This window comes from Pelophylax lessonae, assembly GCF_965119305.1.
Source record: "Pelophylax lessonae genome assembly, chromosome: 13".
Taxonomy (NCBI): domain Eukaryota; kingdom Metazoa; phylum Chordata; class Amphibia; order Anura; family Ranidae; genus Pelophylax; species Pelophylax lessonae.
Genome location: NC_138780.1, coordinates 174,347,401 through 174,366,371, shown reverse-complemented (window position 1 = coordinate 174,366,371; position 18,971 = coordinate 174,347,401). Strand labels below are relative to the sequence as shown.

The 18,971-nt window shown below is 47.3% G+C and overlaps 1 protein-coding gene across 1 annotated transcript in view; it reads right to left on the bottom strand.

The window, feature by feature from the left end:
- RTRAF (RNA transcription, translation and transport factor) overlaps positions 1-18,971 on the bottom strand; it is a 46,762-nt gene that overhangs the window by 9,662 nt on the left and 18,129 nt on the right. Inside the window, exons 4-6 of the mRNA XM_082242691.1 lie at positions 13,146-13,220; positions 11,653-11,741; positions 2,782-2,850 (exon numbers count right to left, since the gene is read on the bottom strand). Coding sequence (XP_082098817.1) covers positions 2,782-2,850; positions 11,653-11,741; positions 13,146-13,220 — 233 coding nt within the window. The remainder of the gene's footprint in view (positions 1-2,781; positions 2,851-11,652; positions 11,742-13,145; positions 13,221-18,971) is intronic.

The window sequence follows — 18,971 nt, the reverse complement described above, 5'->3', positions numbered from 1 at the left end:
CCCGCCTCCTTCATTCACAGATCACATTTCATTCCTGGAATCTATAGTACAGCTATAAATGGAGGAGGGGCAGAGAGGGTGGGTTTAGTCGGCACTTTTGAAGAGTAGATCGGTCCCTTGGCTTGTATTAACCCCTGTGATACCAAAAGATTACCACTGTGGGTTTGGGGGGGCTGATCAGAGGACTGAGCATTAAACGAAATCCACAGCCAGAAGCACATGGACACTTCACATTGATTATAAGTAATGCCCCTTGTGCTGATTTTTTTTTTTTTTTTAAACTTAGGCTTTAAAATACACGGAGGGGGTGAATAAGGTTAGAGGGCAGTATTTCCAATATGAAGCAAAGATCCAGAACACGGGGACATGACCTCAAACTAGCAGAGGAAAGGCGAAAACTAACCTTAGTATTAATTTACTCAAAAAGAGCAGTTGGCGATTGGAACAGACTTCCAGCGGAGGTAGTGAGTCAGTCAACCGTAAAGGAATTTAGTGTTTGGGAAAAAAACGATCTACACTCAGACATAACCTGAAAAAATGAAACAAACTGCGCTTGTTGTCTACTATTGGACGAAACGCCGCGTCGGGCGGGACCTGTGACGCGGGACATCACCATAGAGTAAGCAGCAGTCATCTTGTTGGCGGTCAAGCGATTCTGGCAGATAATCTCATTTTCTATATATTACCTGTAAGCATTTTATTGGCAAAAGATAAATAAATGGTGGTACATTAAGGTGTTGCACTATGAGTTTCTTTTTGCTTCTTCTTGGTATTTATGAGTGATCAGTTTGCCCTGTATCATCTGTATGGAGTCGCACCTAATTGGCTCAATCTTGGAATTGCTGAGGATTTCTGGAGGAGCGGTTTGGTGGATCCTTTGAGCCTTCTGTTAATAGTGGGACGGTAAGTGGCAGTGTGATTGGGGTCACTCTCTCTCTGGTGGTGGTGGCACTTCAAGGAGACCAATCAGCTGAATCTTACCTCTACTTTTGGACTTTTTATATAGCGCTGCTTTTCAATTTTATACTCAGACATAAATGGTCTTTCTGCAGTGACTGTTTCTATTCAATAACCTTCCTCTTATCCACTTTCCCAGCTCTACTCATCCACAGACACAGGGATTATTCATGGTCCCACGTATGTCTGCACGCCCCCAGCTTCCAGTGTAACATTCATTTTTAATAAGAGTTTAAATAAACAACCACTTATCTGGGGTGCCTTGACAGCCTGGAAATAAACAATGGACTATGAAGGTTTTATGGACACTTTATAAAACAAAAGCACACCGGATGGAAAAGCCTTCATTACAGAGTTTCACATCTATTTCAGGAACAAGGAAATGTTTATATAGATACAGAGGGAGTCACGGTGCAGACAATGGGGTGTAATAGAAGAGAGGAAGCTGGCAAACCAACACCGGTTACTCCTGTCTCAGACACTTCTGGGCTACTCCTATGTGCATCTTTACTTGTAGATATATATACACACACCATACTGTTACACATGTGATATCTATCTTTGTGTATTAGGGGAGCTGCCTCTTTACTAGGAGCGACGATACTGAACATGGTTTGCTGAGCTACCTCATGTTTTTAGGGGAATGTAAATCCCATTTACTATTTTAAGGATTGTGCAATACCAGTTAAGAATTTAAGTATTGGGAAATACTATCTATACTATACTATAAGGACTATCTGGATGTAGCACCCTCCTAGGTAGGTGCTAGATAAAACATATATGTGGCCCTGTTCTGCTTATCAGGAGGGTCTGATCTGTTTGTTAACAGGTCACACCTGGAAGCATATGACAGGCTGAGTCTGGGGAGTTTCCCCACTGTATCCAATGAGGGATCTTGTTGGACAGTGGAGGAAACCTAGCCAATAGCACGCCAGGCTTTATGACTGTCCCAGTGGGTGGGCATTGCTGCAATGCATCCTGGGATTTGAAATAAATCCTGAGGGGTCATGTGACAGGGTGTATTTTCGCGGGAGCAAAGTCCCAGGAGGAGGTGACGGCTGTCTCTCCTCCTGCTGATGGGAGGAAGGTGGTCCAGGCAGTTGGCCTAGGGACCAGGGGTTGAGCTGGGCTGCAGAGGATCCAGTGTGTGCTGACCAAGTGGAGCTGCTGGGCACAGTTCTTCTGGAAAAACAGTGTCGTGAGTACTCAAGATCTGCCCAGGGGTCTGCCTAAGAGAGGGGACCACTCCAGAGAGGTCAAGGGGATCAAGGAGCCAGCTAACCCAGAGTGATACAGTAAAGGGGGTGTCAATTAGTAGTGCCCAGAATAGGGGGTAAAGGGGGCACCAGGAGGGCCCCTGAAGTTTCTCAGCAGTACAGTCTGCATTACAAGTCAGCTACCTCAGGAAGGAGTACCTTAGGGAGCTTAAAGGACTTTTCACAGTCAAAGTTGAAGTTAAAGTAAGCAGCCTAGCCGTGACCAGCGTCAGTCAGTGTTAACCAGTGTCAAGCAGCATTTTCTATACAATCCCTGCCTTTTCTTGCACATAGCTCAGCGGAGTATCCCACTCATCCCTTCTCCTATCCAAGTTCTCAATAAATCCTAAAAACCAAAAGAAGCTGGACTGGTTCTTGTCTGAGGGAAAAAATCTTGGAAATGTCTGAATGTTCTATTGTTGCTAAATGTAACCCAGGGGAACCCACACTCAGCAGCTCCCATGGGAGTAGTGCTACATATACAATATTGGGGTGTGGTGTTGACCAATAAAACTGGACTCATTCACATTCAATTCTTTGCGGGTAAGAGAAGAACTCAAAGGCTCACCTCTTTTGAGCTGTTGGATTTTGCAACGGCTTCTGGGGACAGTCGTTCTTGGACAAGAATTCGTATTGCCTGGGTAAATAAAACAGGACAAAAATTAATCCATTGTTGCATAAAATCTAAAACAAATATACAGTATATAAATATTATATATAGAGGAGCGTGTGAATGATCTCAAGGCAGTTGGGACCACAGTTACCAAACAATTGGTAAGGCAATATGCTGCCATGGATTGAAATCCTGCAGCGCCCGCAAGGCCCCGTCCTCATGAAGGCACATGTACAGGCCTGTCTGAAGTTTGCCAGAGAAAATATAAATAATTCAGAGAAGGATTGGGAGAAAGTGCTGTGATCAGATGAGACCAAAATTGAGCTCTTTGGCATTAACTCGACTTGCCGTGTTTGGAGGAAGGAAAATGCAGACTAAGACCCTAAGAACACCATCCCTACAGCAAAGCACGGAGGTGGAAACATTATGCTTGGTGGCTGCTTCTCTACTAAAAAAGGTACAGGCCGACTTTGCGGCATTGAGGGGCCAATGGACGGGGCCATATATTGTAAAATCTTGGATGAGAACCTTCTTCCCTCAGAACACTGAAGATGGGTCGTGGATGGGTCTTCCAGCAGGACAATGACCCAAAACATACGGCCAAGTCAACAAAGGAGTGGGTCAAGCAAGAAGCACATTAAGGACATGGAGTGGTCTAGTCAGTCTCCAGATTTTAATCCTATAGAAAATGTATGGAGGGAGCTGAAACTTCGAGTTGCCAAAAGACCTTAAGGATTTAGAGAAGATCTGTAAAGAGTGAACAAAAATCCCTCCCAAGATGTGGTCAAACCTGGTAACCAACTACAAGAAACGTCTTCCCTCTGTGCTTGCCAACAAGGGTTTCTCCACCAAGTACCATTTCATGTTTTGCTTGGGGATCAAATACTTATTTTACTCACTGAACTACAACTCCATTTATAAAACATTTGTATCGTGTTTATTCTGGATTTTTGGTTGATATTCTGTTTATATTATTTAAAATACATCTAAAATTATACACTCTTCATTTCTTTGTAAGTGGGCAAACTTCCAAAATCTGCAGGGGATCATATAATTATTTTTCCCCACTGTAGGCTGCTCTCCTGTGACCCAGAATCAGCTAACAGGGCAGAGCCAAACCACACGCTGGAAGGATCCAGACAATACTGTCGGGATCCAACTTGCTACCTGATTGACGCAGCTGCCCTCCCCTCTCAGCAAGCAGCTTAGAGACAGAGCTAGCTGTGCCCACCCCTTCCCTAGCCTGGTGCTCCAGTGAGTGCTGGAGGAGCAGAGGGGAGAATAGTAACTCACAGTCACCACGTTCTGTTTGAAGGAGATCAAGAACTGAGTGATCAGCAGACATGTGCATGCTCAGCTCTCGGTCACAGAGCAGGCATGGGACCGATGCGATTGCATGGAGGCAAGTATGGCTGCGGTTTTTTTTTTTTAATTCTTCACACAACCCAAACGTCTTCTTTAACCGCTTCAATACAGTGCACTTTCACCCCCTTCCTGCCCAGGCCAATTTTCAGCACTGTCACATTTTGAATGACAATTGCACGGTCATGCTACACTGTACCCATATGAAATTATTTTTTTTTTTTTAACACAAATAGAGCTTTCTTTTGGTGGCATTTAATCACTGCTGGTTTTTTTATTTCTTACATAAAAAAAAAAAATGATTCTGTCTTTTTCCCAAAAAGTTCTTATTTTCTGTCAGTAAATTTTGAAAAGAAATCATTTTTCTCCTTCGCTGATGTGCGTTGATGAGGCGGCACTGATGAGGAGATACTAATATGCCACACTGATGGGCACTGATAGGTGGCACTGATGGGCAGCACCATCAGTGCCCACAATCAGTGCCCATAGTGCTGCCAGTCAGTGCCTAGATGAGCAGGCACGGATGGACACTCTATTTCACTTTTCTGTAATAAGGGCACTGATGATCAGTGCCCTGATTACCTGTCCTTGTCTCCCCTTTGAGGAGCCGCTGATCAGCTCTCCTCGCCACACACACTGACAGTGTGAGGTGAGGAGAGCCGAATAACGGCACTTCCTCATCTACATGTGATCGGCTGTGATTGGACACAGCCGATCACATAGGTAAAGAGTCATGTCATTTACTCTTTACCAAGATCGGGGTCCCGCCGTGTCCTAGCAACACGGCTCAGCCACGATCACCGCTCTGCGCGCCCTCGCGGGTGTGCGAGGGGGGCCATTCTGGTGCCCGCCATGTAACAGCGTCCCAGAACAATAGATGCACCGCTCTGCCGTCATTTGATGGTGGACGGGTACCAAATGGTTAAAGTTTAAGTGTCTGTGCAGCTAAATTTTTTTTTGTTTTGAATAGAGTAGGGAAGGATTCAAACCTCTGCCCAGCTATCTTTTAGCTGTGTACCATTTTGGAAATGTCCTTTCACTGCCTGCCCCAAAAACACAAGAGGAAGGATAGTTTCAATGTTTCAGAGTAAAGATGAGGTTTTTTTTTTTTTTCTTTTTTTTTCTTGTAGCCGAGAGTTTTCTATTGGTTTAAATAGAGGAATTGTGAGGGGGAATCATAGTGCATGTACTACAAATTTATTGTTAGGTCTTTATAGGACGCTTCCTTTCATAAAAATATGAAATTTGAAAATCTAGCGGTTTGGAGTGCTGACTATTTTCATTATCATCATTCCTGGGTCTTTGAGGAAGCCCAATCTTTGGTTCTAGCACCTTCCTCACTTAGGATCATGCACACCCAATCACAACATCCATATACAAGAGAGTACTTTTTTTATTATATATTATATATATACATACATATACATATACATATACATACACACATACATACATACACACACACTTTTTTTTTTTCTCGTTCTAGTAAATTTGTTTGCCCCGTCAGCACCACCAAGCTGAGAAAGAAAAAAAAAAAAATCAAGAAAGCCAGGTGGAAAATGATGGGCTAAACAGAGACTGCATGCGTTCAGACACAGTCATTGTTCCAGTATTGTGAACGAAGTGGCTGCCAGAATACAAATCGGCAGCAGCGGGGATTCCTCCCTCAACACTGTTTAGCGTGGATGGGGAGAATCTTGTGATTTCTCTTGTTCAGCCCCTGGGAGAACTGGGAAAGAAACCAAAGTTACTAAACCCAGGAGCCTGCAGTCACTATATCTGGTCTCTCCAGGAGCCTGCAGTCACTATATCTGGTCTCCCCAGGAGCCTGCAGTCACTATATTTGGTCTCCCCAGGAGCCTGCAGGCAATATATCTGCTCTCCCCCAATACACAGAACATGGAAATGCAATTATTTTAGTAAATATAAACTGCTACCTTCTCTCAGCAGTATATAGCAGTCTTAGGACTTCCATCAGTGTCTGGTTAAAGCTTGTAGGAGGAGTTTTCATTCTCCTCTAAATGTGCTTTGAGGCTGTATGACCCCTCTGACCCTCTGTCTGGATAGTGCTGATTGGCTCTGCCCTGATCACATGCACTCTCCCAAGAAAAAAAAAAGAAAAATTCCCTAGCAACACACACCAAACTGAGCATATGCAGAGTGACTCCAAAGGCTCTGTATTATCAGGAGATTGAGGATAGTGGAAGAAGGGGAGGATCAGAAAAGGCAGGATCAAACAGCCTTTTTACACAATGCAGAATATTAACCCCTTAGGTTCCACTGACAAGCACGCTTTACTGCATATACAGACTGATTTTAGTGTTGTGGGTTTAGTAACACTTAAAACCAGTGTTTCTCAACTCCAGTCCTCAGGGCACACTAACAGGCCAGATTTTAAGTATTACCTCGGGGAGATGCAGACTATAATACTGCAATCACTGAGCAGCAAATGATATCACCTGTTATGCATTTCAGTTTTCTTGCAAACCTGGCCAGGTAGTGTGTCCTGAAGACCGGAGTTGAGAAAAATGGATTTTTGTAAAATCTTACCGTAAAATCCTTTTCTCTTAGCTCATTGACAGACGTAGTCCTCGGTGATTCAACACCCTCGGGTTATGCTGCCCTCTACAGGAGTAGGACTAGACAGGAAAGAAAATGTTCTGGCCACACCCTAGGGGCAGTCCCAGAGGGTATATCCTCTCACTTGCTGCTCTAGCAAATCAGTTATGTCACAAAGCAGTGTTAGAGAATTTAACCCAACCCAACTCAAAAACAGAGGGGCGGGTACTACGTCTGTCAATGAGCTAAGAGAAAAGGATTTTACGGTAAGATTTTACAAAAATCCATTTTTCTCTATCGCTCATTGACAGACGTAGTCCTCGGTGATTCAACACCCTCGGGACGTCCCAAAGCAGTACCACAAATGAGGGGTGGGAAAATGGAAATCAAATCCAATCTAGAAGGCCCAACCGATGCCAACTAGAAGTTTACAATGCTCATCCTCAATGATGAGACTCAACAGAAATTTTTCAACAGAAAAAAACCCCCGAGGTAGACCACCGGTCTCCTCAAATTGCGGCCTGCAAAACCTTGCGGCCAAATGAGGCATCCGCCGATGCCATCACATCAATCTTATAAAATTTTGTAAAGGTATGTACCGACGACCAGGTGGCCGCCTTACATACCTGGACCACTGACGCCTGATGGCGATAGGCCCAGGAAGTACTGAGCGCTCGAGTGAAGTGCGCCCTAACAGGGAACGGAGGATTCCGACCCTTAATAGAATAAGCCTGTACCACCGTCTGACTGATCCATGTAGATATGGTCGCGGCAGACACAGGCCACCCCCTTCAAGGGCTATCCGTGATCACAAAAAGTGAGTCCGTCTTACGAAAACAAGTTCGTAGTAGTCAAGTGTATCCTTCTGAACCCCATCCAAGGAGTGTAATGCAAACTCCCAAGGATGGCTAGTCTTAGGACACGGGGAAGGTAACAATACTTTTATTCAGATGAAAAACTCTGAAAACCACTTTAGGAAGGAAGGATGGATTCGGAAGAAGAACCACCTTATCCCTATGAACCACCAGATATGGGGAACGACAAGATAATGCGGCCAGTTCTGACACCCTGGGTGCAGAAGTAATGGCCACCAAGAAGGCCACCTTCTGGGATAATGTAAGCAAGGGAATCTCCCTAATATCTTCAAAGAGAAGTTTCTGAAGAACCGACCACACTAAATTAAGATCCCAGGCGGTAAGGGTGCGCGCACTAGCGGAGCCAGGTGTCGCACCCCCTGGATGAAATTCCGCACCAAGGAATGATTAGCCAAAGGTTTCTTGAAAGAAGATTGCTAAAGCTGAAAACCTGACCCTTGATCGTGCTCAAGGATAGTTTCTGCTCAACCCCTTGTTGCAGACAGACCAAAATTCGGGTCACCGAATAGGTATGTGGGGGAAATCCAATAGATTCACACCATGCAATATAAGACTTCCATGTGCTGGAAGTCGCTTTCCTTGCTTTAACTGGAGGTAGGAATAACTGAAGCTGACACTCCCTTGTCCTTCAGTACCTGGGTCTCAATGGCCAGGCCATTAAGCCAGCGACTGTAAAGCAAGATGGAAGATCGGTCCCTGAGACCGCAAATCCTCCCTGAGAGGAAGTCTCCAAGGAGCGTCCGCGACTAGCCTCACCAAGTCGGCGTACCAGGCTCAACGAGGTCAGTCCGGAATTTCCAGAATAACTGGAATTCCCTCCACCTCTATCCTGCGAAGAAGTTCCTGCAGCAACTTGAGAGGATGGAAGGCATGCCGTAGCTGATACTGCCCCCACGGGGCGATCAGCGTTTCTGCTGCGTCCGCTAGAGGATTGCGGCGCGAGCTACAAACCTCTGCACCTTCCTGTTAAGCCAAGGTGCCAACAGATCCACATCCGGGATGTCCCAATGAAGGGACAGCTAGTGAAAAACCTCTGGATGAAGAGGCCATATGCGATTGGATCCGAATCGGGCTGCTCTAGAGCTGCTCGATCCAGTAAATCAGACAAAATCTGATCGCTCTCAGTTCCGATACCCTTATTGGTAATCTGGATACTATCGGAAGAAATGACTTCCCCTGGTTGAGCATCGGAGACTTCCTGGTCCGCTCGCTCAACCAGATCCGATTGTCCAGGGAATCGGAATTCTGATTCCATTAAAAAAGAATCTCCTTCAGGAGAATTCGGGTATGAGACTGGGTATACGGTACTGCCTCTAAGAAGGCCACCATCAGTCCCAGCCAATTGACGGACAGCAACATCCGAATCGTTGACTGAACCTTCTGGAGTTTCTCCGCAAGGAGAAACTCTCTTGCCCAGGATGTATCCAACCTTAGGCCCAGATAGTTCAGTCTCCTGGTGGGAACCAGGGATGATCTTTGGGAAAGCGAAAAAACGCTGATGTCCTGCGATGATGGGGATATAAAGATAGGCCTCCTAAATGTCTATGGACACCAGGAAATCCCCCTGATGCAGGGAGGCCACCACTGTACGGATGGACTCTATTTCTTCCCAAGTCCAGATTTGGACGCACCTTGCCCTCTTTCCTGGGCATTGTGAATAGGTTTGAATAGAACCCCTGAAACCGTTAAATGTTAGAAGGGAAGAATCGCACCGGTGGAAGTGATCAAAACTCGATCCTGTGTCCTCCAGAAACCGGTGAAGACATCCCCCCCACCCCAGAGATGGGTAGGGGCGCATCAGGCTGTATCTTCAGGCTTGGCTGAGCCGGACTTTTTGTTTAGCCGACCAGCGCCCTTTGAAACCCCTCTAAAGGGGCTTTGGAGGGTTTCGCCTCATCGCCCGCCCTCGAGGAACGAACAACTCTTTATGAGCAGAAAAGGAAGGTCCTCGTTAGTTACGAGGTCCTTTTATCCTAACAGTCTGTGGCAAGACAGCAGGTGGTACCGTCTATGCTATAAAGAGGAATTCCTTAAACGGATAGCACCTAGCCATGCGTTTGGAAATAACAGGGGTTCGTTTCAAAATGACCCCATTTGGGTAAAGGAAAATCCTTCGCCCTTTTGGTAGGCTAACAAGTACCAAAAAGGAATCTCAGTCTCAGCTACCTCTGCCGGTGTAACCTCAAGACTAAAGGTTTCCCGGACGGACACAACTAGTGCATCCACCACTCTTGTGCTATGGCGGAGGCAGAAACGTGCTCCTCACTGCTGAGGAGATATTACCTGAGACAACAGCCCCTGAAGTATCTGATAAACAATAGTGATAGGCGGGGGTCGCTTCTTGACCCCCGTCCCTGACAGGCCACCTCCACCTGGGATACCAAAGACTCCAAAACTGCCGATAATGCATTAAAAACAAGTGGGGTACTGGAGGGTCCTGCGGCCACCTTGAGGGGATCAGGTGGGGATACCTATGCGGCAGGGTCAATGATTATACAAGACACTTGCCAGCGACAAAAAATGACAAAGTAAAAAACTTTTTTTTTTTTTTTTTTTTGTGTCCCCCAGTCGCAACAGCGCCCCTCAGTGTTACCTGCCTTTTTGGACCCGAGAGAGAGAGAGAGAGAGAGACCCTAGGCTCATCCCTGATGCACAGAAGTTTTCATCAGCTTGCTCAGTGCTTGTCTTGTTACAGACAGGAAGTCTTTGGCCCTATTTCCTGGGTAAAGGAGGCGGCTCCGCCCCTTAACACGCCTGCCGGCGCCTCCCCCTGGCTCCATGAGGTGTTTGAGTCACCGCAAACATGGCCGCCCCCATGCTGGAGACACGAGGCTACACCAAAATGGCGGCCTTGTGCGATCTACCAGACAATGGCGGCGGCCTGCACAGATAGCGGCATGTCTGCAGAAGGATCTCGGACTCACAACCCTTCACCCTCATGGTGGACAGCGTGGTCGGCGGTACCGGACCCTGGCGGGCCGTATGCGGTCCGTGGCCGTCGAGAGGCATCTGCTTAGCTGGAGGAATGATCTGGAATGCAGTATACATGTATAGACATCGCCCTGTGGCTTCTGACAGGTAGGATACCTTATACTATCACAGTAAAGTTCTAGTACTGCCACTGACTACAATCATTTTCACATTTTTACAATTAGATTGTCAGCTCCCAAACCAAGCCTCCTGGCTTCTTGTACACAAAAATCACACTCAATTAGGGGGATCTGTGACATGTTATAGGATAGAGGGGAACCCATCCTTACCATTACAGAGAGGGGCCCGCGTTCACCACAAGACCCGTCAGGGGAAAAGGGGGAACATACTACTCACCATACCAGAACCAGGCGGGCGCCAACTCCTGACAGTACCCCTCTTCACGAGGTAGGAGGGCTGTCGACCAATACGGACGCCGTGACTCATGGTCTTTGGCGTTTCAGCGAGACGTTTAACTCGCAGGGTCAGTCCCCATCCAGTGGGACTATGTCGCGGCCGACCCAGCGCGGAGCTATGGCCTGCACGCGCTCGTAGGCTGAACTGGGGGTGACCACTGGATCTCAACATCCAGCCCGTCGCCCAGTTCAGCTTTCTTGCTTGAAGATCTCACAGGAACACTGGAGAAAAAAAGCTGTCTAAAAAATCTTTTCTAAGAAAAAAATCCTGCCAGGACCGAAGATCCCAGCAAGGTATCTAGGTCCTTACTCCTAACTAGACAGAAAAAAACTGATTTGCTAGAGCAGGAAGTGAGAGGATATACCTTCTGGGACTGCCCCTAGGGTGTGGCCAGAACAGTTTCTTTCCTGTCTAGTCCTACTCCTGTAGAGGGCAGCATAACCCGAGGGTGTTGAATCACCGAGGACTACGTCTGTCAATGAGCGATAGAGAAACACTGCTTTAAGCATGCATGGCTCGTCTGATTGGTGCAGCCCAACATGCATGACTTTCCTGAGTAATTCATTATTTTAAATTCATATCTCAATGAGTAAACAATTCACAGATATCATGGATCACATTTTACACATGGGATGTTGCTTACTTTAAGCATCATGAGATAATCATCATGTCTCTGGATCTGCAGGAGGTTTGCTAAGGCCATCACTCCAGCTTTGAAGTCTGGATTGGTCACTGAGGAAGAAAAAAAAAAGAAAAAGAAGGACATAAATAAATATATATCACAGAAGCTGACACTATGTACATAAAAAGAATTGGTTGATGGGCAAACTCCCTACTCCCAATTGTCAGAGATGATGTACCAACAAACTGCTTTTTACATAGAATCTTTTTGAACTGCACACCTATTTTTGGTCACCCTACTAAATGTCTTTTGCACTATTTAGATCATTCTGATTTAGCAAAGTACACCAAACTACTTTTCCACCTACTTTATGGATCTCCTAAAATACACTGGTTGCATTGTCATTAAAAATGACGTGGACCACGGCAGCCAAACAAAACAAGCAGATGACAAAAGTCTCGTCACCAGTTTTGCCTGTAGGCTCCCTGTAGCGGATCTTTATTCCATTTTGGATTTACCAGTTCCATATGGTCTGTTCGTGTGGAGGCGGCCATCTTGGTAAAGGTAGGGCTTTGCTTCCTTAGGTCATAGCTGCCCCTTAGGACTAGTGGGGGAATGATCAAGTAGCAGCAGGAGATGTCCAAGAATCACAGAATGAATCAGAAGCAGGGAAATCCTTACACTGCAGGTCCTCAGATACAGCTTTCTCTCCAGCAAGGAGAACAGCGAGGAGCACAGAAGTGACATCCCCAAATCTTACGCCTCTGTTCCTTAGATGGCCTTACACTGCAGGTCCTCAGGTACAGCTTTCTCTCCAGCAAGGAGAACAGCGAGGAGCACAGAAGTGACATCACCAAATCTTATGCCTTGGTTCCTTAGATGGCCTTACACTGCAGATATACAGCTATAAGGCAGAACTAAAATGCAACGATTTAAAGTGGTTGTAAAGGCACAAGGTTTTTTTTTTTTAATCTACATTCTATGCATGGAAAAAAAAAAAAAAACTGTGTGTGCAGCTTCCCAACCCCCCCCCCCCCCTCCTATACTTACCTGGGCCCCCTCTGGATCCAGCGATGTCCAGGAGAGCCGTGCCATTGGCTCCTGCTGCTGTCAATCACAGCCTGTGAGCCAATCAGGAGACGCGGCCAAGCCGCTTCCCCATTTCTGCTTAGACACACAGAGAAGCGGCTCAGCTCGGGGGACCCCAGAGCAAGCTGCTTGCTGCGGGGTCACTCAGAAGGAGGGAGGGGCCAGGAGCACTGACGTGGGACCCGAGAACAGGGGGGGGGGTAATCAGGGCTGCTCTGTGCAAAATCACTGCACAGAGCAGGGAAGTATAACAGTTTTTTTACATGTTATGTTCGTTATGTTATGTATGAGACTAAGATCACTTCAATGGTTCTCTGCCAAGTGACTTGCCACCCCTCCAGTCTCCTGGCAGTTTAGAATAAAACAGCTCTTTCAAAAGCAGGTTTTACCAACTCGGTTACAAAACTCACACAAGCAGCACGTACCATCCAGGTTTATTAATGGCTCCACACTCTTCGTGGCCTCTGTGGTCAGTGGTTTTGCATTCTGGTATTTAGCAGCTGGGAAAAAATAAAAATAAAGTCACTGTTACTGCAATTTAGAATAATAAATGGCCATACATGGTTCTGGTTCCAGCCGACTTTTGCCTGAATCGGCCAAAACATAAGCTGTGGTTGGCCCCAGAGGCGTAACTAGAACCTTCAGGGCCCCGGTGCAAGAAACCATGAAGGGCCCCCTGGACCTTCAAGCCTGGTGCTCTTCCCACTGATCCTGGGACCCTTTCACAAGTTCTGCAGTGGGCCCCCTTCCTACCATCTTGGGGCCTCCCCACGGTGTTGGAATGTCAGGGCCCCCTCTGGGTCGCAAGTGTGACCTTTGCAATCCTGGAAGTTCACCCACTGGTGTCAGTAGGTGAGGGGGGCCAGGGGAGCACAGGGGCCCAGAGACAGCAGAACACAAGTGAAATGGATAAGAGGAGTGGCGGGGGCAGCATACAGAGGAACCAATCTCCTTCATTTTCCTCCTGCAGCTACAGGAGGAAAAAGGACGACAGTGATTTCTCTACATGCTGCCCCCGCCGCCCCTCCTATCCAGGTGTATAGGGGAGCCGCACAGGCCCCCAGGAGCATGGGGCCCGGTTGCAATTGCAACCCCTGCAGTTACGCCCCTGGTTGGCCCCATTGACACCACCCGGCTCCACGAATTAAAATATCAAAGGAGGCAGGTGGAGAATAATCGGCCAGTCCCTGCTCCCTATCAGATGTAATGACTTTTCAGGTATTCAAGCAACTGCTGGCAGTGCAGATTTCTTCATCGACTTGGTTTAGCTGAATGAATGACTCATTATGAAGGAAATGTAAACATCGAAAGTGTAGTCAGCGGCAGCACAAACGATGTCAGTATTCAGTCATCCAGAATGACTGAACGCCAAGGTGATTCTGTGCCTAGGCTGCTGCCTGCACATTGTTGATGTTTACAGCTTAGCCCTACCAGGCAACAGCAGCTTTATTTAGGAATGTCTATGGGAATGTTTGACCATTCTTCCAGAAGTGCATTTGTGAGGTCAGGCACCGATGAGGATAAGGAGGCTTTGCTTGCAGTCTCCACTCTAATTCATCTCAAAGGTGTTCTGTCAGATTGCAGGCCAATCAAGTCCCTCCACCCCAAACTCGCTCATCCATGTCTTTATGGACTTTGCTTTGTGCACTGGTGTGCAGTCATGTTGGAACAGAAAGGGGTCATCCCCAAACTGTTCCCACAAAGTTCAGAGCATGAAATTGTCCAATATGTCTTGGTATGCTGACGCCTCAATAATTCCCTTACTGGAATTAAGGGGCCAAGCCCAAACACTGAAACACAACCCCCCACCATTATCTCCCCTCCACCAAACGATTTGGGCCACTTCACAAAAAAGCAAGGTCAATAAAGACATGGATGAGTGAGTTTGGGGTGGAGGAACTTGACTGGCCTGCACAGAGTCCTGACCTCAACCCGATAGAAACACATTTGGGATGAATTAGAGTGGAGACTGCGAGCCAGGCCTTCTTGTCCAACATCAGTGCCTGACCTCACAAATGCTCTTCTGGAAGAATGGTCAAACATTCCCATAGACACACTTCTAAACCTTGTGGACAGCCTTCCCAGAAGAGATGAAGCTGTTATAGCTGCAAAGGAGGGCCAACTCAATATTGAACCCTACGGACTAAAGCCTCGTACACGCAACGATTATCGGCCGACCGATCGGCCGTCTTTTGTCCAAGTTGTGTTTTGTTGGTTGGAATGTGCCTAGACCTCACGCAAATTTTCTCGGCCAACAAAAATCAACTTCAGAAGTGATGTCATGTGCTGGTTTACTTTCCGTGTGTTTTTTCTTCACTGAGCATGCCCAGTCTTGCTCATCAGATTTCTGCCTGCCGAAATCTGTACTGACTGACCGAAAATCGGCCGTTGTGTTGACGGCCAACAAAAATTTTATAACCTGCACACCAGATTTTATTCGGCCGAAAAAATGGATTTTTGTAAGAACTTACCGTAAAATCCTTTTCTCTTAAGCTCATTGACAGACGTAGTCTTCTTGATTCTCAAGAGCTGGGTTATGTTGTCTCCGCAGGAGTAGGACTAGGCAGAATGACAAAACGTTCTGGCTCCACCCTAGGGGGCAGTCCCTGAGGGTATATCCTCCCTCTCTCTGCTACAGGGAATCAGTTCTGTTTAAAGCAGTACAGAGAAATTAACCCAACCCAACTCAATAATAGAGGGGCGGGTACTACGTCTGTCAATGAGCTTAAGAGAAAAGGATTTTACGGTAAGTTCTTACAAAAATCCATTTTTCTCTATCGCTCATTGACAGACGTAGTCTTCTTGATTCTCAAGAGCTGGGACATCCAGAAGCAGTGCCACAAATGAGGGGTGGGATTGACAAATCAAATCCAATCTAGTAGGCCCAACCGGTGCCAAACTAGAAGTTTTAAAGGCTCATTATAAACAAAGAATGAGACTAAAGAAAAAAATTTCCAACGGAAAAAAACCCTCGAGGTAGACCACTGGTCTCCTCAAATTGCGGCCTGCAAAACCTTGCGGCCAAATGAGGCATCAGACGATGCCATTACATCAACCTTATAATGTTTAGAGAAGGTATGCACCGACGACCAGGTAGCCGCCTTGCACACCTGGACCACTGACGCCTGATGGCGAAAGGCCCATGACGCACTAAGTGCCCGAGTGGAGTGCGCCTTAACAGGGAACGGGGGCTCCCGACCCTTAATAGAATAAGCCTGCACTACCGTCTGTCTGATCCATCTGGAAATGGTCGCGGCCGATGCAGGCAACCCCTTTTTGGGTCCATCTGGGATCACAAAAAGTGAATCCGTCTTGCGAAACGAGTCTGTCGTTTTCAAGTATACCCTGATCGCCCGGACCACATCCAAGGAGTGCAAAGCAAATTCCCGAGGATGACTGGGCTTAGGACACAGGGAAGGTAATACAATTTCTTCATTCAGATGAAATTCTGAAACTACTTTTGGTAGGAAGGATGGATTCGGACGAAGAACCACCTTATCTCTATGAACCACCAGATATGGTGAACGACAAGATAATGCGGCCAGTTCTGACACCCTGCGTGCAGAAGTAATAGCCACCAAGAAGGCCACCTTCTGGGACAACGTGGGTAGAGGAATCTCCCTAATATCTTCAAAGGGAGGTTTCTGAAGAACCGACAACACTAAATTAAGATCCCAGGGGGGTAACGGCGCGTGCACTGGCGGAGCCAGATGTCGCACCCCCTGGATGAAATTCCGCACCAAGGAATGAGTAGCCAAAGGCTTCTGAAAGAAGATGGCTAATGCTGAGACCTGACCCTTGATAGTACTCAAGGCCAGTTTCTGCTCAACCCCTTGTTGCAGAAAAGCCAATATTCGACTAATCGAATAAGACCGAGGACGGAACCCTAAAGGTTCACACCATGCAATGTAGGACTTCCATGTGCGATGATAAATCTTTCTGGAAGTCGCTTTCCTTGCTTCAACTAGAGTAGGAATAACTGAAGCTGACAAACCTTTGTCCTTCAGCACCTGGGTCTCAATAGCCAGGCCGTTAAAGCCAGCGATCGTAAAGCAGGATGGAAGATCGGTCCCTGAGACAGTAGATCCTCTCTGAGAGGAAGTCTCCACGGGACGTCCGCCACCAGTCTGACCATGTCGGCGTACCAAGCTCGACGAGGCCAGTCCGGAGCTACCAGGATTACTGGGATTCCTTCCTCCTCTACCCTGCGAAGAAGTCTTGGCAGTAACGCGAGAGGAGGGAAGGCATATATTAGCTGGTATTGCCCCCACGGGGCGATCAGTGCGTCTGCGGTTTCTGCTAGAGGATCGCGGGAGCGAGCCACGAATCTCTGAACTTTCCTGTTGAATCGTGATGCCAACAGATCCACATCCGGGGTGCCCCACCGTAGGCACAATTGGTGGAAAACGTCTGGATGGAGGGACCATTCCCCCTGATCCAGGGTCTGACGGCTGAGATAATCTGCCTGCCAATTCTCCACCCCCGGAATGAACACCGCAGAGATTGCTGGAACAAATCGTTCCGCCCAGCGAAGAATGCAAGCCACTTCCTTGGCCGCTCGGACACTCTTGGTGCCCCCCTGGTGATTGACATAAGCCACGGCCGTGGCATTGTCCGACTGGATCCGAACCGGGCTGCCCTGGAGCTGCTCGGTCCAGTGAATCAGACAAAGTCTGATCGCTCTCAGTTCCAATACATTTATCGGTAATCTGGATTCTTCCGGGGACCAAAGTCCCTGGGCAGATAATTGACCGAGAATTCCTCCCCATCCGGATAGACTGGCATCCGTGGTCACTATCGTCCAATATATTGGCAGAAATGACTTTCCCTGGCTGAGCATTGGAGACCGAAGCCACCAAACCAGAGACTCTCTGGTCTGTTTGCTCAATCGTATCTGATTGTCCAGGGATTCCGGATTCCGATTCCATCTGAGGAGAATCTCTTGCTGAAGAATTCGGGTATGGGACTGGGCAAATGGGACTGCTTCGAAGGAAGCCACCATCAACCCCAGAACCCTCATGCAAGTCCGAAGGGAAGACCAGTTGTTGGACAGTAACAACTGGACTGCTGATTGAATCTTTCGAAGTTTCCCTACCGGAAGAAACACTCTTGTCCTGACTGTGTCTAGAATTAGACCCAGATATTCGAGCCTCTGGGTGGGAACCAGAAAAGACTTTTGCTGGTTCACCAGCCACCCGAATTCCTGTAAAGAAATCATAGTAATTTCTATGTTTTGTAGCAAGGTCTGAGGAGACTCTGCATGAAGCAGAAGATCGTCTAGGTAACCTAGAATCGATATACCTCTTTGGCGCAGAAGTGCCAACATTGGGGCCAACACTTTTGTGAAGACCCGCGGAGCCGTGGCGAGACCGAAAGGTAACGCCACAAACTGATAGTGGTTCTCCTCTACGGAAAAGCGTAGAAAACGCTGATGTCCTGCGAAAATGGGAATGTGAAGATAGGCGTCCTTGATGTCTATGGACGCTAGGACATCCCCTGGATGCAGGAAGGCTGCTACCGTGCGAATGGACTCCATTCTGAATCTTCTTATGTTGACGAAAGAATTGAGTGCTCTTAAGTCCAGAATTGGACGCACTTTGCCCTCTTTCCTGGGTATTGTAAACAGGTTTGAATAAAACCCTTGAAACCGTTCTGTCCAAGGAACGTGGACTACCACTCCTTGTTGTAGTAGATCTGTGACTGCTCTCCGCAGATCTTCTAGACGATCCGGAGATAGTCGGATATTGGAAGGGAAGAATCGCGCCGGTGGGAGAGATCGAAACTCGATCTTGTACCCTGACTTTATGACTTCGCAAACCCATTTGTCCGGGATTCTGGAAACCCATGGATCCGGGAACCGGCGAAGACGTCCCCCCACCCCAGTTATGGGTGGGGGCGCACCTTCAGGCTTTGGATGGTTTATCTTCAGGTCTGGAGGGGGCGGGCTTTTGCTTGCCCGACCAACGACCCCTGACGCCTCCTGTAGGAACCTTGGAGGACTTCGTTTTTTCACCCGCTGGACGAAAAAACCTCTTGTGAGCAGAAAAAGAAGGCCCTCGTCTTTGACGAGTTCCTCTACCTTTAAAATTTTGCGGTAAAAAGGTGCTTTTTCCACCGGTGAGATCCTTAATGATCTCATCTAAGTTGGCTCCAAATAGACGTTCTCCTGAAAAGGGGATATTAGCCAATGCTTTTTTGGAACCTTGGTCGGCTATCCAACCTTTTAGCCACAGTGTACGCCTGAGAACCAC